The sequence below is a fragment of the Nicotiana tomentosiformis genome, chromosome 8, assembly GCF_000390325.3.
Source record: "Nicotiana tomentosiformis chromosome 8, ASM39032v3, whole genome shotgun sequence".
NCBI classification, from domain to species: domain Eukaryota; kingdom Viridiplantae; phylum Streptophyta; class Magnoliopsida; order Solanales; family Solanaceae; genus Nicotiana; species Nicotiana tomentosiformis.
The window spans coordinates 96,620,051-96,645,501 of NC_090819.1; the positions used below are offsets into that span (position 1 = coordinate 96,620,051).

The 25,451-nt window shown below is 36.7% G+C and overlaps 3 protein-coding genes and 1 long non-coding RNA gene across 4 annotated transcripts; 3 read left to right on the forward strand and 1 right to left on the reverse strand.

Annotated features, from left to right (window-relative positions):
- Positions 1 to 369: 369 nt before the first annotated feature.
- Positions 370 to 3,901, reverse strand: LOC108948853 (histidine decarboxylase-like). Its single transcript, XM_070182537.1, has 6 exons — positions 3,832 to 3,901; positions 3,460 to 3,643; positions 2,031 to 2,265; positions 1,542 to 1,735; positions 1,168 to 1,304; positions 370 to 1,061 (listed from the first exon to the last, which is right to left on the reverse strand). Exons 1-6 carry the CDS (start codon positions 3,844 to 3,846, stop codon positions 486 to 488), a joined length of 1,341 nt encoding a protein of 446 aa, XP_070038638.1. The 5' UTR covers positions 3,847 to 3,901; the 3' UTR covers positions 370 to 485.
- LOC138896909 (uncharacterized) lies at positions 2,025 to 3,550 on the forward strand. The gene is made up of 2 exons (XR_011410474.1): positions 2,025 to 2,072; positions 2,170 to 3,550. It is a non-coding gene; the product is annotated as an uncharacterized lncRNA (long non-coding RNA).
- Positions 3,902 to 12,578: 8,677 nt separating the features above from the next.
- Positions 12,579 to 13,247, forward strand: LOC108943437 (uncharacterized). Its single transcript, XM_018767477.2, has 3 exons — positions 12,579 to 12,721; positions 12,802 to 12,963; positions 13,048 to 13,247. Exons 1-3 carry the CDS (start codon positions 12,629 to 12,631, stop codon positions 13,189 to 13,191), a joined length of 399 nt encoding a protein of 132 aa, XP_018622993.2. The 5' UTR covers positions 12,579 to 12,628; the 3' UTR covers positions 13,192 to 13,247.
- Positions 13,248 to 20,769: 7,522 nt separating this feature from the next.
- Positions 20,770 to 25,203, forward strand: LOC138897858 (uncharacterized). Its single transcript, XM_070183878.1, has 6 exons — positions 20,770 to 20,910; positions 21,429 to 21,713; positions 21,846 to 22,049; positions 22,191 to 22,383; positions 22,480 to 23,148; positions 23,545 to 25,203. The coding sequence occupies exons 1-6, from the start codon at positions 20,770 to 20,772 to the stop codon at positions 24,432 to 24,434; spliced, it is 2,382 nt and encodes a 793-aa protein (XP_070039979.1). The 3' UTR covers positions 24,435 to 25,203.
- Positions 25,204 to 25,451: the final 248 nt, after the last annotated feature.

Consider the following 25,451-nt stretch of genomic DNA (forward strand, 5'->3'; position numbering starts at 1 on the left):
ACTTCCATAATCAACTTCGATTGCTCTTAACTTTCTATTATATATATTTGTTAATATGAAATTTGTTATTGTTTCACAATTTTTCTTTCAAAAGTAAATATTATCATAAGTTGTATATTAGAATTCAAATAAGTTAACCAGAAAATATCAATCAGATTAACTCAAAACTCGAAAAGAAAAAAAAAAGAAGAGAATTGAAACTTTTATATTTTCTTAAGAGGTGCTCTTGATAAAATTTTAACTAACAACAAATAATTAATCAGACAATATGGGAGAGTGTTCTACATATGAACAAGTCCCATTTTAGTTGAATAAGATGATAATGAAACTCAAGAGGAAGATCAACTTTATTTCTCAAAAGATTATAAATAAATAAATTTAAGGTCTTCTATTTATTAAATGTTTGGCGTTTGATCACCAATTTTATTGAGCCACCTCTGCATAAAAGCATACTCGACCGTTCCAAGTCTTTTCTTCTACGGAATTCAATGACACATCTTGTGACAGCAGCAAAGACAGTTTTGAGAAGCAATATCATCTGCTAGGCAAGGAGGCACAGTTGTTCCAACCCGGTACCATTTTTCCCTCTCATGCATTAAATCCTTAAAGAAATTGTCTATCGTTTCTCTTGTGATGCATGGCATAACCACAGCATGTGTCATATCTCTTGTGCAAGATAGTTGCCATTGGCGAATGAACTTATGGTCATTAGGTCGTTCAAAGACAACGATAATGCTAAACTCATTAAGCATAGCGCTAATTCCTGCTTTATGAAGTTGGCCTTTCAAATATCGGGCATTTTCGATGCACATTTTGGCATCTTGTTGCAATCCGGTACGACCTTTCATGCATAAACTGTACCATAAGAGTATTGGTGCCAAGCCATTTCGACTACCAGAAATTGTAGCATCAGTGGAAGCAATATACTCGATTTTTGTTGAGAGACTACTAATGTAACTTTTCCTTGTCATCTGAATGCCACAAGGCATTGGACATCCCAAGAATTTGTGGCCTGAAATTGAAACACTGCCTACTGACTTCTTGAAGGTAATTGTTTTCGCCTGTTGTCAAATACAATAGAGAACTAGCTAGGTCATTTTTTGTTTGTTCCCTAGATATATGGAAAGTTTCTTATTTAAAGAACATAATGGATTAAATTAATCTTACATGTTGGATAAATGGGATAATTAGCCCATATAGTGCAGCGTCACAATGGATGTAATACTTATCATTGGAATAACCACATTTTTTAAGTATTTGTAGGATCAGATCAAGATCATCAATAGCTCCTTTGAAGGTAGTTCCTACAAATATGTTAAAAGTATTAGTAGTACTCCGATCCACATATGAGAATCAGAGTAGAGCTACAATATTAGGTATGAGTTTGAATGAAGTCAATGCCTTTAGCTTGACCTTATATTTATATTTAAAAATCTATTAAATATGTATAAATTATTAAATGCGATCCAACCCAGCTAAAACAAGCTATGAATTGATCAGTAGCAAGTTAAAACTCATAAACTTTAAAAGAATATTATTACCAATATTGACATTGATGATGGCTGGTTTGTTCTTGTTGAGAAGTAACTTTGATCTCAGATCTGCATAATCAATCTCTCCATTAAATAAAGTGTTGATTGTTTCTAGCTCCATTCTGTACATTCTTGCTGCTTTAAAAACTGAGTAATGTGAATCCTTAGATGCATATATTATCCCAGTGGGATGTAGCTCTCTTCTGCACAAATATTTATTCAAATGGGTAAACGTGAAATACATCATTTGGATATGAGGTCTCTAAATATATACAATACTCTTTTTTAGATCAAGTATAAATATAATAGAATATCTCCACGCACAAAATAGGCATGTTAGACTATTCTACTAGAACAACAATTATATATAAGTTGGAATCGGCAATCAAAAGAATTCCTCGTCTTGCTCCTTCATCTTAATTTCAAATACTCTTGAATTGGAAGTAGAAGAAATTAAACTTTGTCCATCAATGGAGATGGGGAAAGTAAATTACCTACCCAATTAAAAGGCCATGAAGATTTCCCTCTGTGCCACCATTGGTAATGTATCCCCAATATTCATCCTTCTCAATTTCCCAGAGTTGTGCAAACCAATCTAAAACAGCAACTTCAAAATCTTTTGAATGGAAATCGATAGTGTTCTCAGTGAAGGGATCTCCACAATTGTTCAAGTAGAATTGCAAAAGTGGAGCTAAAGCAGCATGATGCTCGTAACATACATTAATTGGATAACCTGTAAGGAAACCAATTTAAAGAGGCTAAGTTTAAATATTTCGAGAACACGTATAACTAAAAAGTTTTTTTTTTTTACATTATTCTTGAAATAGTTTCTCTAGTTCTCGTTGTGAAATTAATTTTGGAATATGTATGAAATTAACTAATAATTTATATTTTTTAATGGAAAAAAAGGCATAAGTACCCCCTTTATACTATGGTCGAATTTTCAACTACACACATATTCTTTGTGGGGATCATCCTTTTTTTAAAAATGAAATTAGTATCATCCTGAAATGCCACTACCATATATTTTTTTTGTTTTTGTTCCCATCAACTTCTTTTCCCACCTTCATTTCTACCTCAATCCATCTTTCCAGCACATACACGATACAAAAGTAGCTATATAATATAAGTTGTTCAATTTAACCAAACCCGAGAAATAATTTTAATATGATAATGATAACCAAAATAACTCAATGCATATTTCAAAATTTTGCTTCAACAAATAAAATTTTCTCAATAAATGTCGACATCATGATTCTGTTGTGTGGGTGGTCAAATCACAAAGAAAACTTTCGTGGGTTTCTTCTGGGTTTAATCAGAAGTTGATCTTGGGACTAGATTTTTTCATTCCTTTTTATAAGAAGCAATTGCAATTGACAGCTTAAAAATGGTATCTGAAGAGATTAAAAGTAGCAGTAATCCTCTATAAAGTGTAGTGAAATGTGGAGATAGGAAAGAATAAAATCTGCAACTCAATCTCGTGGAAGAATATGGAGAATGCCAAAACTAATTTCAGGCCAAGTTTATAACTAACGAAACTGGAGAAAAGAAAAACAAGAGAAAAGAAAAAAAAAAGAAAATAGTGTATTTTATAAAAATACTGTACAAAAGAAAATTTCAACATGCTCTCTTTCTTACCCTCCCAATTGGTGACATACACTATCTTCTCCCACATTAGCACAAAGGGTATACAAAAAGAAAACTACATATTAGAAACACTATCTTCTGTGGATAGAAAAGAACTTCATCGTACTTCATGCAGCTATACTGCTATACTTGTTGATCTCGGGTTTATCCAAAGATATTTAGCCTTACAATCTATAGACCTTAGCATACTAGTCTTTTTAATTTTATTTTGTTAAAATTGTGTATAAAAGTTAAATTTGATGACTATATTTATAGAAAAAGCCACTGAACATATACTTACCTAAATGATATTTTTTCCGATTGGACAATGTCTCTAAATATTGAGTCAAAATTCTGTCCAGTTCTTGCGAAGATATTTTAATATCTTTTTCATCAGGTTCTACCACACTGAGACTCAAATTCTTTCGCGGTGGAGGGGGCGAGTTGATTTCACCTTTTGTTGGGACAACCATTAAGTCAAATTCCTATCTCATAACCACAAAAGAAGAAACTTCAATTAAAAATATATTTTATGATTTGACATGAAAGAATGAGTATGCGGGTAATAAATAAATCTATCATAAAATATATAATACTAGTGAGTTGGGTCGTCATTGAACTTGAGTATACAAGAAAATACTATAGAAAAAATTTGAGCATGAGTATTACGTACCTTTTCAAATTCCATTCTATCTGAAATTATTGGCAATTAGAATGGTCTCAAAGAGATGAAGGTTTTGCGCATCTCATTTCTTTTGGTTCCTCCAATTTATAACAATTGAAAGTTGCTTTGCATTCTTAAGGGGCAGATTGAGAATATTACGAAGTCACAATGGCAATGAGGTAATCTATCTATCTATATTATATTAAAATCATGATACTGCTTAACAAATTATTTTTTTTAATTTAAAATAACTTCCATTGGGATTATTTTTTAGGTTTAATACGAGTGACTTTTGCCTAAATTTTAAAGGAAATAACCTTAAATCACCTTTTTCCACAATTACGATGCTATTGAAACTTTTTCTTCACACCCAAACTATTTGATTCCTATTGGGATATTACCACATAATCTCAACATTTAATTAATTTCTGCCACATTAATAACTTCATAAAAAGGCTCATGTTTTAAACTCCAGCGACTAAAGGTAATACATATACTGATATACACTCCTTCATTGGTAATTTAATTTTAAATTCGGCTCAATATTTCTGAAAATTTTAAATTATACGGTCATTAACTACTGGTGAGCATCCTCCACTTCCAACCAAGAGATTGTGAGTTCGAGTCACCCTAAGAGTAAGGTGGAGAGTTCTTGGAGGGAGGGAGCCGAGGGTCTATCGGAAACAATCTTTCTACCCAAGCTAGGGGTAAGGTCTGTGTACAAACTACCCTCTCCAGACCCCACTAATGGGATTATACTGAGTTGTTGTTGTTGATGTAACTTTTGTAATATTTTAACAGTCTATTTTACACTATGTATTCCACATATTTCATGATTAGTCGCCGGAGAGTTGTCACATTATTAGGAGTACTTGGAGATAGCATTATGGCAAATTTTTAATTCTCGATTGTTAAATCATGTCATTTCTATATATTCTACTTTTTGTTCTTGATGTATGTATTTTGGATAAAAAAATTTATACTTTATTTCTATGGTAAGGATGACTTTGTTAATTTGAAGACCATACAACGGTATTTTTTTTCAACCACTTGTTGTAGACACTAATAGGATAAATATAATTAGAGTTTCAATTCGAGAATCGTAACCCCGGATGTCGAAGAATGAAATCTTTGGTGCTGCAAATCCTTGCACCACACTTCGAGAAAGTCTGATACATGAGATCATCGACTGAATCAATGAAGCAAGACGGTAACTGCTTTTGCTTACGATTAGAATGACTTTAGCTCTCCCCAATGAAATTATCCGATTAAGTATTAACATTGTGTATGTTTATCGTATACGGGTGAGATCGAGCCCACTAAACACCTCGATTTTTCGATAAGCAAAACGGAACAGAAACGTGACCGTAATGAATCGGAGTCAGAGTAAAGAATCCTCGTATTGGGTCTCGGGCAAAACATCTGCCCTCGGGGGTATCGGGGCCATGTCCTCTGGGTCCGGCTCGAGGATTAAGACATTGGAGGGTATTATCAAACAGCTACATACGACTAACAGAGGATCGTGAAGTCCGTGCCCAACCGGATATCACTATGTGAATCTCGACCCGTATCGGCAAAAAATCAGTGATTAGCGAAACATAAGATCTTTACCTTTATTAGAATTGTACTTAGGGTAAATACTCTTACTATATAAAGGGGAAAGATTGTTATTCAGGCCACACATTGTAACACCCATATCAAGGCAATTTATTTCGGTTCTCTTTGTTGTTCAAAACTCTTATTTCTTGTTCTTAAATTCTTCATAAATATAAGCTTGGAATCGAGGGCAGGTTCTTTATCGAGTCAAGCTCGGAATCACCCTTATCATTGGTTTGGTCATCTATTATGTTTTGCATATGTTTAATCTAATACTATTAATCACTCGTATTGAATTAATCCACATATCCTTAAAATCACAAATAAATTCAATTGTTATCCGTTTATGTGGGTAAACATTTATATTTTTCAGTGAATATAGTCCACTAAAATTATGATATTTGTCTCTCATTTGTTTTTTGTTTTGGGATATTTTTTCGAGAATTCCTATCCATATCTATCCGTTGTCTTTAGTTATATTTTTTGTCTTCATAATTAATTTACTCTTGTAAGTATCTTCATTTTTATGAATTTTATTCAATCTATTTACACTATTAAAAAAAAATTCCAAACACGATGTTGATAGGCTTTTTTTTAAAAGAAAAGAAAATTATTCTTCCTTTATTGAATTAGCTAAATTATTAATAAAATAATAAATATTTCAACAAAAAATATTTAATAAACAATTAAAAACATTTTAATTTCTACTCAAATAATATGTTTCTCTCCATTTTTTGCACAATATTTAAAATTATACTCAACAGCTAAAAAAAAATAACAAAAAAATTAATTAAGAATATAGAGGAGAATAGAAAAAGGGAGAGATAGAGATAGAGATAGAGAGAGAAAGAAATTGCAGCAATTGTAGACAGCACAAAAAATCATAATAAGACACCTTTCCTAAATAGGGTCCGCATTAATTATTTTCAGAAATTTGCACTATATTTATGTATTTTTTTTTTAACGATGGTAACTTTGACATGGGATACACGTGTGGTATTTATTAATGTGGGGTACACGTACAACACGTGTATTCTAAGATTAGTTGGTTCAGTGGTGCTCAATGACATAAAATCTTAGAAAAAATCTTTAAACTTGTCTTTTTGCCTACTGATAAATAGTTCAATATATAATATTCTATCCGTCTAAAAAAAAATGACAGGATTTTATTATTAGTCCGTTGATAGTGATACATTTTTAAATTAAGAAAAAATTTGACTTGAACTTTCTATTTTAACTTTAATGATAAATTTTTATAACCATAAAAATGTTATGTTATATTTAAAATCATAAATTTCAAAAGTCTTATATTCACATAAATGTCATAATGTATTTAAGATTACAAGTTTAAAAAAATCTTTCTTTATATATGTTATAAGTTAAATTCCTTTAGCCAAGGTACATCTTAAGCTATGTAAGTGGCAACTCCCTCATTCAAGATTGAAACCCAGCATTCTCATAGTATTTTTACAGATCAACACCACATGTATAATATTTAGTATAATACTAATTGATTATTGTTTATATTTTCAAACTTGTAAATGGGAGGAGTTTTACCATCTTGCATTTTGAAAACCCACCGACATGTTAGTACAAAAAAAAAAGACGCCATCTCTCACCTAACGTAGAAAGCATAATAATAATCATAAATAGGAAATGATTTTTTTAATTGTAATTAATTGAGCATGTTCAATCGTCACACAAGATTTAAGTATTGGTATTGGTAGGGTTTTCTCATCCCTCACCTTCACGAGTTTCACATTCGGATGTTGATGTATTGGTAGATAATACAAAAAACGCATGAGAAAGGTGAACTGTGGTCCTTTTACAACTAGCTACAGGACTTGAATAAGTGGCATGATTTAGGGAAGATTTTAGGCGGTTTGAATTGAAATTTGAGCCAAATTCGAAGTACACAAGATGAACATCGAAGAACATATGTGTATCACACCGTATATCATTTGTGTATCACATATGTATCATATATGTATCACATGTGTATCCATGTATACATGTGTATGATATGCATGATACATGTTTGATATATGTGTAGTAGAAGAATTTTTTAAACTTGATTTTAACAATGAATTTGATACCAAACCAGTCTAAATTACCTCCAATGTTGCTCAAATTTTGTATATTGCCTCATTTATATGTTTCAACGAATTCCATCTATACTCGTTGAAAAACAATCATATTTTGCCTAATTGTTTTTAATATTATTTATCATTGATAATGAATTTTAACTCCAAACTAGTCTAAGTCACCTTCAAACTTCGTCAAATGTTGTATTGCCTCATCTATGTGTTTTTAACGAACTTCAATAATACCCATTGAAAAAATCTTTTTTTTGCCTATGTTTTTTGAATGTTGCATATCATTGATAATTTTGTTGGGCTATTTTTGGTTGCAAGACTAAAATGGCTAGTTATTGGTAAATAATGTCTTTTTTTTGTACATTCTCGTAAGATTCCCAATAAGTAAGGGAAACAAACACAAATAGCCAGTTCACTAGTATTCTGAACTCTGCTTAACCCTAAAAATTAATGTACACATAACCCTATAAGGGGTCGTTTGGTTGGGAAATAAGTTATTCCAAAATTAATTATTCTGAGATTTAATTATTCTGGGATTAGTTATCCTGGAATTGTTATCCCACCCTCCCATAGGGATAAAATAACATACAATCACATGACAACTAATCCGGGATTAATTATAATGCGATTTTATCCCAACCAAACGTGAGATAAACTCATCTCAAATTTAATCTCGGAATTAATTATTCTTTATTCCTCGTACCAAACGAGCCCTAATAATATAACCAAATCAATTAGATCCTCCGAATGAAATATTGTTATATCAAAAACTTCTACCCTAACAAATACAAAAGAATAAGAAGCGGAAGAGTCCGCAAAAAGTCAGCCGAGATCACGTTTGTTTCCAAACCCCAAAGAGTCCACAAAAAGTCTGAAAATCACGTTTGTTTTCAAACCCTACGAATACCTAGCGAGATCTTTGGTCCAAATCTCAGAAGTTATACTCACATTGATTAAAATTATATTATAAAAATATAAATTATATGAACTAAACGAAAAAATCACATACATCAAATATATCAGAGACTTTTAGACACACTAAAACTAATAATCATATACAGAAAATAATTCTTGTATATATAATTGTACACTAATTATATAATACATATTCCATTTGTATGACATAAAAGCCTGAATTATACATCTCATACACAGATTAAATCTATATAAATTATACAACACATATGCCAGGTGTATAATATATATGTCTAAATTATTTAAGGTTTATTTTTATTGTGTTTAGTTATTTTTATTCAATGATTGTAAATAAATATATTCTTATTTTACATCATAATAAAAAGAATACGCAAATTGTCACATAAATTATGCAAGTATTAGTAACGGGAGTTAAATAAGACCAATCAAATATTGTATTAAGTCATGTGACGATCATTTTTCTTACGCAACCAACCAATTGACCAAACATTTTATAACTTATTCGAACTTTTATGTTAGAGATTATTTTTTTTATAATATGATAAACCAAATGACCCCTTGAGTGTCTAGAAATGTGGAACCCTAGAAGTCATAAAGAAATCAAAAGCTTCTATACATGAAGTCATCCCTATGAAAAGACTTATAGTCGGTTTGGCTATTTTTTTTATTTTTTCTTTTTGGCTAAAAGTGCTTTTTAGATGAAAAAAAATACTTTTGAGGAGAAACTGAAACATTTTTTGAGAAGCAGAAAAAAGTAGGTTCTCAATACACTTTTCTGAGAAGCACTTTTGAGAAAAATACACTTAGAAGCAGTTTTCAAAAGTTTGGCCCAACACTAATTACTGCTCAAAATGCTTTTCAAATTAATTAATCAAACACAAATTACTTCTCACCAAAAGTACTTTTTTGAAAAATACTTTTGAGAAAGATATTTCTCAAAATAAGCTAGAAGTTTGGCTACACATGTTATTTGTATAACCATATACATGTTGAGTTCAACTGGAAGTAGGTAGGTGTAGCTTTCCTGGTCCTAAGCAGCCTATTTTTTTTTTGTTTCTTTAACAATTCAAGAACATTAAATTTTATAAAAGTAATAAAGAGAAAAAAGTATAATAAAGCATTGGAACTCAAATATTAACTATCAAAAATTTCATATCTTTATGGGATTATACTGGATATGTTGTTATTGTATTCTATCCGTCACATTGTTGTTTTCGTACGTTTATCAAGGATCATCTTACCCAACTATGGAATTAAAACAGAAAAACCCTTATTGCTAATTGCTAAGGGGAGGATTTCTTTTCCCATAAAAAAGAGGTGAATAAGGGGAGCCGTGGGTGTCTCGGTCGTTTCGAACTGACTTAATAAAGTAGAAATTATTAGTTGACAACTGTTCATAATCAACTACCAAATTTGACCAACGTAGAGGCAATAATAAGAAACACTTAAAGATTATTAGCCAAATATTACGTTGTTAGACTTTTGGGAAGTAATGAAAAGTGACAAATGTATCTTTTCTTGTCAATATTTACTTTGTCTTAAATTCAAATATGAATACCAAAGTGAAAGCAAGCACTATACGGTTTGATAACTTGATGTGACGACCCGATATGTCGTTTTGAGTACTAACCCTTATTTCCATGTTCTGACACCTCTATTAGCTTTATTTGATATTTCTTCATTGATGTGCGTGGTTCGTGTTGTTTTCCGAAAAGTTTTTGACGTAAAAAAATGAAAAAAATATGATTTTTTGCTTTAAAAATAACTTGAGTTGACTACGGTCAATATTTTTGAGTAAACAATCTTGGATCGGTGTTTTGACAATTTCAGTAGGTTCGTATTGTGATTTTGGACTTGGGCGTATTCCCGAAATTGTAATTGGAGGTCCCTAGGTTGATTTGACTTGTTTTGCCGAAAGTTAGGAATTTAAATGTTTGGAAATTCCCTAGGTTTGACCCTAGGTTGACTTTATGGTTATCGAGATTCAGATTTTTTTGGTTTTGGGACTTGAAATAGGCTCGTGTTTCTATTTGAAACTTGTCTACAAAATTAGGTGCAATTCCGAGTTGGTTTGATAGGAATGGGACACTTGGTTATGTTTCTAGCTACTCTTTAGTTATCAAGTTGAAAATCATGAGTTTTGATGATTGATTCTTGTTATTTGATATTATTTTGATGAAGATGGGTATTCTTCAATAGACTGGACAGATACAGATGAAGAAGAAGCTGCACAAGACCTAGCTATTAAATGAAGAGAGGAGAAGTCTGAATGGTAAACCATTAGCAGATGAGCCATACTATGATAGTTCTGATTGTGATTCCTTTGATTCTGATAAAGAACCCGAACCTGTATCTGACGATGAAGGTGAAGGAGGACAATTAAGTGGTAGAAGAAAGAGTAACATGGTGATTTATGATCCAACATGCAAAATTATGATTTAGCAGTTGGGTTTGGTATTTGAAAATGTGACTGAGTTTAGGATAACAGTAACAAAGTATGCTTTGAAGAAGGGAGTTTAGTTAGACAAGTATGTGAATGAGCCTACTAGAGTAAGGGTTAAATGTAAAGGTGGCTGCCCATGGGTGATCTTTGCTAGCAAGGAAGGAAGAAGTAAAAATTTCACAGTCAAGACCTACAATCCAAGACACAAAAGTCATAGGACAAAAACCAACTTCCTTTGTAACTCAAAATATCTAGCAGTGTACCTCAAAGATAGAATTATCTCACAACCTACAATCAAAGAGTGGGAAATTCAAGATTTTATAAGGAAAGATCTAGGTGTGTATGTAGGCAAGGCTGTGTGTTTAAAAACAAGAAAGTCAGTGTTGCAGAAAGCTATGGAGATCATGTGGTAGAGTTTAATAGGATTCTTGACTACATAGATGTCTTGCTCCAAAGTAATCCTTATAGCACATGTGTGGTTAAGTTTACAGATACAGTAGATGGGAAGAAACAATTCAACTCTTTCCACATTTACTTTGATGCTATGAAAAAGGAATTCTTACAGGGTTGTAGAAAATGTATAAGTCTGGATGGATGCTTTATTAAGGGAATTTGTAAGAGTCAGCTCCTAGTAGCTGTTTCCAAAGATGGAAACAACCAAATATTTCCAGTGGTATGGGCAGTAGTTACCCAGAAAAAAAGAAGAGACATGGAGATGATTTCTTAAGATTTTGCAAGAAGATATTCACTTGGGAGATGGTTCACAACTCACTATCATTAGTGACATGCAAAAGGTAAGTCTTTATCTTTATATTAAATGTATATTTTATTACTATTATTATGTTTCTAAGTACATGTTTATTGTTCTTGAATGACAGGGATTGATATCTGTAGTTGAAAAAATACTACATGAATGTGAGCATAGGATATGTGCTAGGCACATTTTAGCAAATTGAGCACAAAAATGGGAGAGGGTTAGAAAGAAGAAAAAGACTCTGGGGTTATGTTAGGGCTACTTATGAGGCATATTTTAAGAGAAAGCTTGATGTTCTAGCTCGGCTAGGGAATGGGATTGTTGAAGACTTAATCAGATACAACAAGGAAAGATAGTGCAAGACATATTTTCAAACATTCTCCAAATATGATAGTGTAGTCAATAATATGGCAGAAAGCTTTAATGCCTGGATCTTAGGCCCTACGAACAAGACTATTATTACAATATTGGAAGAAATTAGAGTTAAAGTGATGATTAGGGTGAGCAAGTCCAGGGCATTTGCTGAGATATGGGTGGATGGGATATCTCCAATAGCAATGATGGTGTTCAATACCAATGTGAAAAAATCAATGCAAGTCACTATATATTGAAATGGAGATGAATGGTTTGAAGTGTCAGAAGAGGTAAACACGAAACATATTGTAAACTTAGAAAATGAAAAGTACAGTTGCAGAGTATGGGATTAAAAAGGATCCCATGTGCACATGCTATAGCAATAATGCACTATCTGAGGCAGGATGCATCAGAGGGAATCTCAAGCTCGTACAAGAAAGAGACATATATGAAGGCATATCACACTTCATTCAACCTGTGCCATGCATGGCAATGTGGCCGGAAACTGATAATCCAAAGGTTGAGCCTTCTCCAGTGGTGAAAATGCTTGGAAGACAAAACAAAAACAGGAAAAAAGATATTGTAGAAATCAAAAGAGCTGAAAAGTCACCAAAAAGAGGCATAACTATGACATGCTCAATCTGCAAGGAAGCCAATCATAACAAGAGGGGTTGTCCAAAGAATCTCAATCCTAAAACCAAGGTTAAAGCCCCACCAGAGGTAAAGTATTAACTTTTAAGTTATTTATGCCTCTGGTAATTCATATAGCTCACTAATTGTAGTTCTGTTTTATGTACTAGTTTGCTGAATCACAACAATCCTCAATTGTTAATCCAAAGAAGAGAAATAGAGGTGATTCTGGTACAAGCAGTAAAGGTAAAAGGGCTAGAAGTGGTTACAAGAAATCAAGGGTTGTGGGACATGGTGTATTTATTTCGCAAAGTGGATATACTAGTGTTAATGTAAGTGTCTTAAATTTTAAGTTTACTATTTTTGTTAGGCAGAATAACAGCTTGTGCTAATATAAGTGTTTATTCCTGTTTCAGCAAGGGCTGCCTAGCAGCAGAACAGTTAAAACTCCATCTGCTACTGTGATCAATTCAGCACATGTGACTGGTGACATTGGTTACCAACCAACCAAAGGGCTTAAATGGAAAGGCAAGACAGCTATAACTCAAAGACAACTCTAAGTCCAAAGTGCACAACATCGCATGACTACTAGATCAAGGGCAGCTGGAATTCAAACAAGGGCACTGTAAGCACGTAATTTTTGACCCACACATTAGAATTACCTTTAATAGTCCTAGTATTTTTTAGAATATTTATTTGAGTTTATTTCTATAGGATTTTACTTTATTATTAATTTTAATTCTATTTTTTAAAGCACAAAAATTGAAAAAATACAAAAATAGTTTCATTTTCTCTATTTAATTTAGGTATTAGGTATTTTTAGAAAGATATTATTTTTATTATTATTTAAAAATACCAAAAAATAATTTTGTATTAATTAGTATATTTTGATAGTATTAGTATTTTTATTTTTATTTTTTGCTCAATGAGTAAGAATTGAATTTGGGCCAATTGGGAGCTCATTTTTGTATTTTGGTGGCCCAGCAAGATAAAGGCCTATTCTTCCCAATCCCTTTTAGCCCAAACCCTTTTCTCACCCATCAAACCCCTCCCTTAATCATAGCCATTGATCTACTTTCATCCAAAGGCCAATACTCATTCCCCACTACCATATAAAAACCAAATTAACACCCAAAAACCCTAAGCTAATTCCCCCACTTCAGCGGCAAGAGAAAAAAAAAATAGAGATGCAAAAACAGAGGAGGGAGATCTGAAAAACGAAGGGAACAAAAACAACAAAAAAGAGAAAGAAACGAAGAAGGAGAGAAAGAGAAAGCTCTCCCCCAACAAAGCTGGATTCGACCCCATCTTCTTCACGTCCTTTTCTTCATTGAACACCATTTTTATAGCCATGTAAAGCTCCTCTCTCTTTACCCAAACCCAGCTACAAAAATAATCTAAAACCACCATGAATGAGCCTTGAAACTCCATAAAAACCAGCAAAAAAGAGCTTCATTTTTCCAGCAAAATAGCCGTCCAAACAGCCATGAAAGAAGCCCCTTTTCTTTATTAAAACTCCATTGTTTCAGCCCGACGACCAACTGCTAAACCATCCGAAAACAGTCACCAAATCATCGCCCAAGCCCATCCCAGAACCTCTCGCACAAACACGTCCAGAGGTTCTCAAAACAATAAGATCTTCCGTCGAGTTTTATCGTCGAGAAAGCTCCTATTCGAGATCTTTTCCAGTAAGGTTCTCGTTCATCCGCGATCCAGATCCGTCGAGGCTGTTTGAACTCCGTCCAACGACCTGTCTGCCTTCAAGTTGTAGCTGGCACCATCCTTCGGTAATTCGAACTTGGAAATTTTTATGTCAATAAAGTGAAAAGTTTATTCCAAAAAGGTCCGTCTTGTTCTTCTTTAACAACTCGTCTACTGATTTCCACGATGCTTCTTATGTCAATATTTTAGTTGTTTTATTTTGATTTATAATGTGTTGTCCTAATTGATATGTTTATCCATGTTAGAAAAACTATTTTTTTCTTAATTATTGTTTTGAGGACAGTATCTCTCATGGTGGCCAGATGTAATTAGTTAAGTGGGCTTACGTCATTACTATTATTTGTTTCATTAGTATTTTTATCGTTTTGGTTTTCTCGTTAGATTTATATTAGGAGCTATAAAATAATGATATGAAGGAACTAAGGTCAGATGATTACTTTCAAAGATTTTCTTAGAGTTTAACGGGCAACTTTGGGGCTGGATTCAATTCACTAGATTTTAAGTGCACAGCCCATTATCCTGGTTTTGGATTGATTTTTATCATGATACTTTTAATAGAATTGGGTCAAATGAACCTTGCTAGACCATGTTTTATTTTAGGATAAAGCTAGCCCACTTCTTCCATAATAGATTAATGCCTTGTAATTTCAAAGATTGAGTAGTAAGTTATAAAGTTTTCTAAGTGTAAATAACTTGTCAATACTCTAAGTAAATAAAATATTTCTTGACTTCCAAACAACTTCATTTCCATAATATGTGCCTCTGCAATAATCTCAAAGTTTAGATCTTAGGGAAATAATTTAAATACGCCAGTTTGCTTTAGGCGCGATTAATAAATCATCGTGACCATGGGTACGATTTCCGTGGCATGGTCACGATACATGAATCCCAACTCAAGTGCGCGTTTCACGCGACTTGACCGTAACTTCAAATGATAATAAAAATAAGCATGTCGTCAATCGCGGGTGCATTTCATGTGGCACGGTTTGCGACGTGTGCCAAAACGACAAGTGTACGACATCGTGACTTGTTTCAGAAATAATTTCATAAATAATTAAAAGCATTTTAGAAGATAAAAATGCACACTAGGTTTTAAAACATGTATTAAATCAGATAATTAGGCCAATTATTAATAGTTGAGCGACCGTGCTAAAACCACGGAACTCGGGAGTGCCTCACACCTTCTCCCGGGTTAATAGAATTTCTTACCCGGTCTTCTGTGTTCGCAGACCATAAATAGAGTCAAATTTCCTCGATTTGGGATTTAAAATAAACCGGTGACTTGGGATACCATAACTTATTCCAAGTGGCGACTCTGATCAAATAAATAATTCAATTTCGAATATTGTCACTTTAATTGAAAAAACTCTCCTATCCCCTATTCTTTCGGGAAAAAGGAGGTGTGACAGCTCTGGCGACTCTGCTGGGAAAAAAAAACCCAGAACTTCTGGTTCAGGGTTCAGAATTCGAGCTTAGAATAACTATTATACTTGGTTTTTGTCTATTATCTGATTTTTACGTGTTTGAGCCTAATGTGCTAAATGCCGCTTTTTACCGCTTTGATATTGTTTGAACTGTATATAAATTGCTACGAAACCCTCCTTCTCTCTGAGTCTTCTAAATCTTCTGGGGAGCGTGCGCTTCGCGTGGCTTCTTTTCTGTTAGAGTCATATCCTAATTTTAGAACGAGGTTCGGACAAGTTGCAAAGCCGGTGAAGCTTCTGTATTCCCGGTACGCTGCCCCCCCCGGCTCGAGTTGTCTCGGATCGAGTTGTCCGCTCGGGTAAGCCAGGTCTAGAACAATACACCCAGGATTTAAAACTTAGAATAACACAGCCTCATACCGGATCCCTAGTAGGCACGTTTGCTTGCATCACGTGCATTTGACTTAGGGGACTCAACACAGGGGTTGGGTCCGTCTAGGATAGGTGCACCCGAAAATCAAAAGACCATCCTGATGCATTCTTTACGTGCTACTTGTGCATTAATTTTCTTGGCTTGTATGTTGACCGGCTTCTAGAGTAAGGAAAGAAAATTAAGAAAAAAATAAAAAGAAAAACCAAGAGTGAGGTAGGATAGAAAAATGCCCGATTTTGATAATCCCGATATTCAAAAATTCCGTTACTCTGCCAAAATTTCAAAAAAAAAGAGAGAATCATTTCAAAATAAATCATATTTTTTTCTGTGCATCAAAATTGACCGAACTACGTGGGTTTGATTCTCACCGGATGTGAGATACGTAGGCAATCCTCATCGGGTCCGGCCCCATTTTTGCAAAAATAATCAGAAAATATAAAAATGCATCATTTTGTCATAAATAAAATTAGGGGATGTCACTTTCCGTCCAAATAGCCAGAAACGTCCCGACAGGACGCAGGAAGTTTGTTTTACCAGAATAGTCACCTATGGCTCTTTTCCTAATTTTGGCCATTTAGCAAGCACATCTTTAAAATTTTTATTTTTGAAGGGCTGAAGGGCCGTATTTGCAAAGGTGGCCTTGAGTTGTTTGAGTTTTATTTTGCACAAATAATCTTTCTTTTGGGGTCAAAAATAAAAATAAAAATAAAAATCAAAAATCACTTGTTTTTAACCAGTCGCCTTAAATAAAATGTGCAGGATGAGCACTGTTGAAAATATACCTTTTCGAGTCGTAGACGAGATTCCACTAGGACTCCATATGTGGTGGAACGACTTGGGGGAGGTCACCAAGCGTTCTGTGACAAAGGCTTTAGGTGCGCTCACTGGTCTTCTGGAAATTAAACCAAGGGTTGATATAATCGAAGCTTTGATACCGTTTTGGGACCCAACACACAATATTTTCCACTTCTCTGATTTCGAGTTGACCCCTACACTAGAGAAAATAGCAGGTTATGCTGGTTTCGAAGGGAAGCTAAGGCATCAATATCCAGTAGCACCAAGAACTGTAACCCCTCATAAGTTTTTGGACCTCTTGAGTATTAGCCGGCAGGTTAAAGATGAAAATTTAACCGGAGGATTCTGCACATTCCGTTTCTTATACAGCCGGTATGGGGACCCCCACGGATTTGAGGCTCCGGACACTGATTTGAATCATCAGGGAAATAAAGACAAATGGGAAGCACGTAGGGGTTTGGCCTTTGTGGTGGCATTTTTAGGCACTCTGATATGCCCAAGGAGTGACAAACATATAGAATTGGGGCTCGCAGGAGTGGCCGACTTTATGGTCAAAAAGGCCAATGGCACTATCATACCGATGATTCTCGCAGAAATTTACCGAGCTTTAACCGCTTGTCGAGCCGGGACAAAGTTTTTTGAGGGTTGCAACTTGCTTTTACAAATGTGGTTGGTAGAACATCTTTGTCATCGCCCAGGTTACATGAACTACGGTCTGACCGGACTCAATTGCATCAAAGAATATGAAAACCGAGTAAACGGTCATGAGTTGCCAGAAGGTACTGAGGCATGGTTCGCGTATTTGGGTTCTTTAAACGTAAATCGAATTGAGTGGACTTTCGGTTGGCTCCCGGTCGATGAAGTTATTTATATGTCCGCCGGAGTGTGCTTTCTTTTATTAATGGGTCTTCGGAGTATTCAACCATATGCCCCGCATCGGGTCCTACGCCAATTGGGCAGATACCAAACAGTCCCCTATGACGAAGATTTGAGTCCACAGGTTATTGAACTATGCCCAAAAGCCATATTTCCAGAAGAAAGGGTTCGTCAGATTTGGCACCAATGTAGGTTCTTGGAACCACAGACTCAAGTACAAGATTTGTCCATGGGTGAAGTAGGATCCAACTACGCCATATGGTATGGTAAATGAAGTCGGGTCGATCAAGATCCAGAACAGCCCGTCAAAAGGCCCCATGTCCAACAATTCACCGATGGAGCACGAGAGCAATGGGTTTGGTTAGCTAAAGAAAAGGAATACCGGACTACTATAAACAAACTAGAAGAACAAATTGAAAAAATCAAATTTGATAGTAGTTTGCAGACAGCTGAAGATGAAGGGGAAAAGAAGAGGTTGGCTAGGGAAAATGAAGCCCTTCGAGCCCAAATCCAGAGAATGAAAATAGCCGCCGAGACACCGGTAAGAAGTGAGAGAGATGAGAAAATTATAACCAACCTAAGGCGGAAAGTGCATGATTATGGTTTTGACTTGACAAAGGCCAAAAAGGACTTGTTAAATGCTCAAGAACAGTTGGCCAAAAGTGCAGAAGAACATGCTAGATTAGCCCACCAGTTGAAGCAGAAATATGACAAAGAAGTAGCAATTTTACAGAAAAGGCTGGTTGCCCTGGAAAATAAAATGGTCAAGCAAATAAAGGATTCAAGACAGAAAGAGAGCATTGCTATACATTGATTTACCAACTACAAGAAAGCCTGCAATAGTTACAAGACCAAAACAACACAGATACACAAGTGTTAGAGGCTCGGGCCCAGCAGATTGGACGTTTGCTTCAAGAAAAGGGTGTCATCAGAATGAGGATTAAAGAGATAGCTGATTATGTTGTAATGAAATTCCATGAATATGAAGACATGACCAAGTCTATGTTTTTTGCTTCTATAATGACATTCGTTCGACAGGTGATAGTTGACCTAGACCACCTTCAAGAAGATATTGCCCGTAGGCCCGTGCGGAGACCGACTGATGTCCCGCAAGCCCCCGGAGTACCAGTGGAGGCTCTTATGTATTTTTGATTTTTTTTAGTTAGTTTTTGAGTCTGTATTTTACTTTCCTCGAGTTTTGTTCGTCCTTGTCAAGGCTGCTTATTGCTTTATTTCAAGTCTGTAGATTTTTCTTTTGTAGTCATCACTACTTTTAAGTCCTTGTAATAGAAAATCCAAAAAAATATCTTTTATTAATGAAATATTGAAAAAAAATTCATTTTGCATTTATTTTCCTGAACTACGTAATGATCTGATTCATGCGGCGTCATGATACGTAGGCAATCCCCATCAGATTCGATCATAGTCTTAAAAAGAATTAGAGAAAAGAAAAAAAAGGAAAATAAAAGGAGGGAAGAAAGAAAAGAGGGGCCAAACAAAAGACAAAAAAAGAATGAGAATTAAAAGAGCGAAACACAGCAAAAGGAAAGACGAAAAATCAGGATTCGAAATTTGGGAAAAGAGCCGGGATGAAGCACATAAGCCGTCGCAAAGCATTTAGAAACGTTTAACTGCTCAGGTGCATTGCATCCCCAATATGCGATTCCCTATCTGTTAAATATTTCAAAACTGACCAAGTTATTGTGTGTGCATAATAAGATAGGTTCTGTTCAGGTGGTTAGTTTGTTGGTATCCTGGCAAGTCACCCCTATAATACCAGATCAAAGCGCAAGGCAGTCATGACTAGCAAAGAGTCGGACACGGGTGTTGTTCACCCGCCGAGGGAGATTGTAGAATCAGAGTCTGAATTGAAAGAGGAGGTCCACAGGTTGAAGCATCAAATGGCTGAAATGTATCAAGCCTGGATCAGGGGGCATCCTCCACCTTCATTTCCCGCTAACTACACAGAAAATCCTGCTTTCATCCCACCACTGGCACAAGCCCAGAATCCCACTACCGTTGATATTTCCCCTCAGCATGCACCGGGTTTTACCTCTTTCCACCACTACCCTGGCACCTCATCCCAAACTTTCCATGCTCCACCAGCCAAAACAACTGCATACCCGGCTCCGACATCTGCTCCTGTTTTCGTAGCCCCTCCACGAGCTACCCTCCATCGATCTTCTAGTGAACCCGCGTTCCAAGCTCCAGATACCCAATATTATGCTCCGAAACCAACTTTCAAAGTCACGGATCCTTATTCCTACACCCCTCACTTTGAAACTGAGAAACCATCCCGGAACGTGGAGCAGGATGAGATATTCAGGAAAGTGAAGAGTCTAGAGCAATCTTTGAAGAACATGCAAGGGATAGGAAGCCAAGTAAGTGTGGCTTACAAGGATTTATGCTTATTCCCTGATGTCCAACTGCCCGCTGGGTTCAAGATGCCCAAGTTTGACCTGTACGATGGACATGGAGATCCCGTGGCCCATTTGAAAGGCTTTTGCAGCAAGATGAGAGGCGCCGGTGGGAAAGATGAATTATTAATGGCATATTTCAGTCAGAGTTTGAGTGGGGTGGCATTAGAATGGTACACCCACCAAGACGCTAGCAGGTGGTACACATGGGACGACTTGGCTCAGGCCTTTGCTCGGCACTTTCAGTACAATATAGACATTATCCCGGATCGCCTATCTTTGACCAAGGTAGAGAAGAAGCCCAGTGAGAGCTTTAGGGAATATGGTTTCAGATGGAGAGAACAAGCTGCACGGGTCAATCCTCCAATGGAAGAAGATGAGATGGTCGAGTACTTTCTTCAAGCCTTAGAACCTACTTACTTTGGCCATTTGATCTCAGCCATAGGTAAGTCCTTCAATGATGTGGTAAAGATGGGAGGAATGGTGGAAGAGGGACTCAAGTCAAGCAAGATCATGAGCTACTCTGCCATAAAAGCAACTACACAAGCAATTCAAAGCGGCACCGGAAGCCTGTTAGGCAAAAAGAAGAAAGATGATGTCGTGGCCCAAGGGGTTCGCCTCACCAGTACACCCAACCTCGACCCCAACCTCAAGCCTACACCCAAGCTCCATATAATCCATCCCAACATTATTTCCCACCACAAGACCCTCAATATTCAGTCAGACCACCCCAATACCATGTTCACCATGCACAGTCATATGCGCAACCCCCTCCTTACCCGCAATGGCGTGCTCCAACTCCACAAAATCCTTATCCACCCCCACAACCATATCGAAACCCTACTGGTCCAAGCTTTCGATCAAGGCCGGATTATAGAAAAAAGAGGCAGCAGCGAAAAGAAACCTTCACCCCTCTTGGAGAGTCATATACCAGTTTGTTTCAAAGGTTGAGGCAGTTGGACGTTTTAAGGCCGATTGAGCCAAAGACACCAAATCCACCTCCAAGGAACCTTGATTATTCCCTCAGATGCGCATATTGTTCTGATGCCCCAGGGCACGACACGGAGAAGTGTTGGCATTTGAAGAGGGCGATCCAAGAGCTTATTAATACAAATCAAATTGTGCTCCAGAACCCGGAGGCACCAAACATCAACCAAAATCCTTTGCCGGCCCATGCAGAGGCACATATGATTGAGATAGTTCATAAGGATGGGGAGGCCAAGAATTCTTCCAAGTCTGTCATGATGATCCGGGCTAGCGAAAGTAATCCAGTTAAAGCTCCAGATTCTGCAAAAGCAATGCCCTTGACAGTTGAAGGGGTGTCGGAAAAGCTAAGCACGCTCAACGTGAAGCCATCTGTATTGGTTGTGAAAGGGCCTCCGATTGATGTTGAAGCAAACCAGGAAAAGCAAAAAGTGATCGTACCAGGGGTCCCGGGCAAGCCTGTCATAATCGTGGAAGGGGCTCGTATTACCCCCGTTATTATTAAGCCAGTGACCCAATTACCAATGGTTGACACAAAAGCCGTCCCGTGGAATTACAAACAGGTGATAGTAACATATAAAGGGAAAGAAGTAGAGGAAGAAGTCAATGAAACCGGAGGACTGACTCGTTCTGGGAGATGTTTTACCCTAGAAGAACTGAGGAAAGCTAAGCCATTCAAGGATGGCCACATCCCAGTAAAAAAGTCGGTCACCAAAGAAGAGGCTGAAGAGTTCCTGAAAAAGATGAAAATGCAAGACTATTCCATTGTAGAGCAGTTAAGGAAAACACCAGCTCAGATCTCTCTTTTGTCTTTGTTGATACATTCAGATGAACACCGCAAAGCCCTGATGAAGATTTTAAATGAGGCCCATGTTCCTGATAAGATCACGGTAAACCACTTGGAAAAGATTGCTAACAAGATTTTCGAAGCAAACAGGATCACTTTCTCAGATGATGAACTTCCTATGGAGGGTACGGAGCACAACCGAGCTCTTTATCTTACAGTGAAGTGGGAGGATTCTGCTGTCTCAAGGGTATTGGTTGATAATGGTTCTAGTGCAAATATCTGCCCTCTGTCCACTTTGCAAAAGTTGAAGATCGGCACTGAAAGGATCCATATGAACAATGTATGTGTTCGAGGCTTTGATGGAGGAGGGAAAGATTCTGTCGGTGATATAATGCTCGAATTGTCAATAGGGCCAGTTGAGTTCACTATGGAGTTCCAAGTGCTAGATGTGGCTGTCTCCTACAACTTGTTGTTGGGCAGGCCATGGATACATGCTGCCAAGGAAATCCTGTCTTCTCTGCATCAAATGGTAAAGTTCGAATGGGACAGGCAGGAAATAGTTGTGCACGGTGATGAGAACTTATCTGCTTACAATGACACAATTGTTCCATTTATTGAAGTTGAAGATGATAAAGGGCCTTGGGTGTACCAAACGTTTGAAAAAGTGTATGTCGAGAAGATTCCTGAAGGAGAATGCATTCCAGGTCCAAAGCTATCCTTCGCGTCCGTCATGGTAGCAAATGAAATGTTGAAGAATGGTTTTGTGCCGGGCAAAGGACTGGGTTCGTCTCTGCAGGGTATTGCACATCCGGTGTGTCCACGTGAAAGTTTCGGTACATTTGGTTTGGGATTCACACTCATAGGGAAGGACATGAAAAAGGCTAAAAATTTGAAAAGAAAGGCATGGTCACTTCCTAAGCCTGTTCCACATATCTCCAAGTCTTTTGTCAAGCCAGGGGTCGCAAAATGCCCAATATCAGCGGTCCCAAAACCTGTGGTCGACTTTGATGAAGAGTTGATCAAGAGGTTCCAGAGTTTGTTTGATGAGGTTAATAAGGTGGAAATCGGGGAAGGTTCCAGTAATGCCGATGTGCAGCTCGTTGGGCCAAATGTGAAGCTTAGAAATTGGAAAGCTACTCCTCTCCCCACCCGGAAGGAGTTTTGGTAGTTGCTTTGTTTTCCTTTCTGTTATCTGGGTTATTCCAGGGTTGTAATCCAGATTTTTTATTTTTTGCTTGTTTTGATGTACAAACCCTTCTATCCTTTATTTTCAATGAAATACAATTTCCCGTTTTCCATTATTCCTGATAGCGTTTCATTTTTGTTTTGTTTCTTTTTTCTGTACAGTTCTTTTTATGCTGGTTTTAATGACATGACATGCATGAGGAATTTTCAGCCAAATCTTAAAAGCCAATCTAATTCTGAAACAACAATCCAAGAAGTAGAGTGTGATGATGAAACATAATATGATGAAGAAGTAGCATTTCAGGAAATCAGTAGAGAACTAAATCACTTTGAAGAAAAACCCAAGCCTAATTTGAATGAAACTGAAGCAATCAATTTAGGAGATCAAGATAATATCAGGGAAACCAAGATAAGTGTGCATCTGGAACCACAAATCAAGGAAGAAATAATCAAAGCACTGTTTGAATATAAAGATGTTTTTGCATGGTCGTATGACGACATGCCGGGTTTGAGCACTGATTTGGTAGTTCATAAATTGCCAACTGATCCGGCATTCCCTCCAGTCAAGCAAAAGTTAAGGAAGTTCAAGACTGACATGAGTGTGAAGATCAAAGAAGAAATCACAAAGCAGCTTGATGTAAAGGTCATTCGGGTCACTCGATATCCCACTTGGTTAGCTAATGTCGTGCCAGTACCAAATAAGGATGGTAAGACCAGGGTCTGTGTTAATTATCGTGATCTCAATAAGGCAAGTCCAAAAGATAACTTTCCATTGCCGAACATCCATATTCTGATCGATAATTGTGCCAAGCATGAGATTGGGTCTTTTGTGGATTGCTACGCGGGATATCACCAGATCCTGATGGATGAGGAAGATGCAGAAAAGACAGCATTCATCACACCATGGGGGACATACTGCTACCGGGTAATGCCATTTGGTTTGAAGAATACTGGGGCAACTTATATGAGGGCAATGACTACCATATTTCATGATATGATACACAAGGAAATTGAGGTTTATGTAGGCGATGTGATCATAAAGTCAAAGAAGCAGTCTGATCACGTTGGAGACTTGAGAAAGTTCTTCCAAAGGCTCCGCAGGTACAACCTCAAGCTCAATCCGGGAAAATGTGCATTTGGTGTCCCGTCCGGGAAACTGTTGGGATTCATAGTCAGTTGACGCGGTATTGAGTTGGACCCATCAAATATCAAAGCCATCCAAGAATTACCACCGCCAAAGAACAAAACCGAGGTAATGAGCCTTCTCGGAAGTTTAAACTACATCAGCAGGTTTATTGCTCAACTCACGACAACTTGTGAGCCCATCTTTAAGTTGCTGAAGAAGAATGCTGCGGTTAAGTGGACTGATGAGTGTCAGGAAGCATTTGTTAAGATCAAGAGTTACCTGTCAAACCCACCTGTGCTGGTCCCGCCAGAACCTGGGAGACCTTTAATTCTCTATTTGACGGTATTGGATAATTCTTTCGGTTGTGTGTTGGGTCAACACGACATCACGGGCAAGAAAGAGCGAGCCATTTATTATCTCAGCAAGAAGTTCACTCCTTATGAGGTTAAGTATACTCTTCTTGAAAGGACATGTTGCGCCCTGACTTGGGTGGCACAAAAGTTGAAGCATTATCTGTCATCCTACACTACTTACCTCATTTCTCGCATGGATCCTCTAAAGTACATCTTTCATAAGCCTATGCCCACAGGAAGATTGGCAAAGTGGCAGATTTTACTCACAGAGTTTGACATCATCTATGTGACTCGGACCGCAATGAAAGCCCAAGCCCTGGCCGATCACTTGGCCGAGAATCCGGTGGATGAAGAATATGAGCCACTGAAGACTTATTTTGCTGCTGAAGAAGTGATGTATGTTGACGAGGCTGATCATGATGAAAAGCCAGGTTGGAAACTCTTCTTTGATGGAGCTGCTAATATGAAAGGTGTCGAAATAGGGGCTGTACTCATTTCTGAAACAAGGCATCACTACCCCGTAATAGCTCGGCTTCGATTTTATTGCACTAATAACATGGCTGAATATGAGGCATGCATTATGGGTTTGAGGCTAGCTATAGACATGGGAGTTCAAGAAATATTGGTTTTGGGAGATTCAGATTTGTTGGTTCACCAGATTCAGGGAGAATGGGAGACTCGAGATTTGAAGCCCATACCGTATCGACAATGTCTGCAT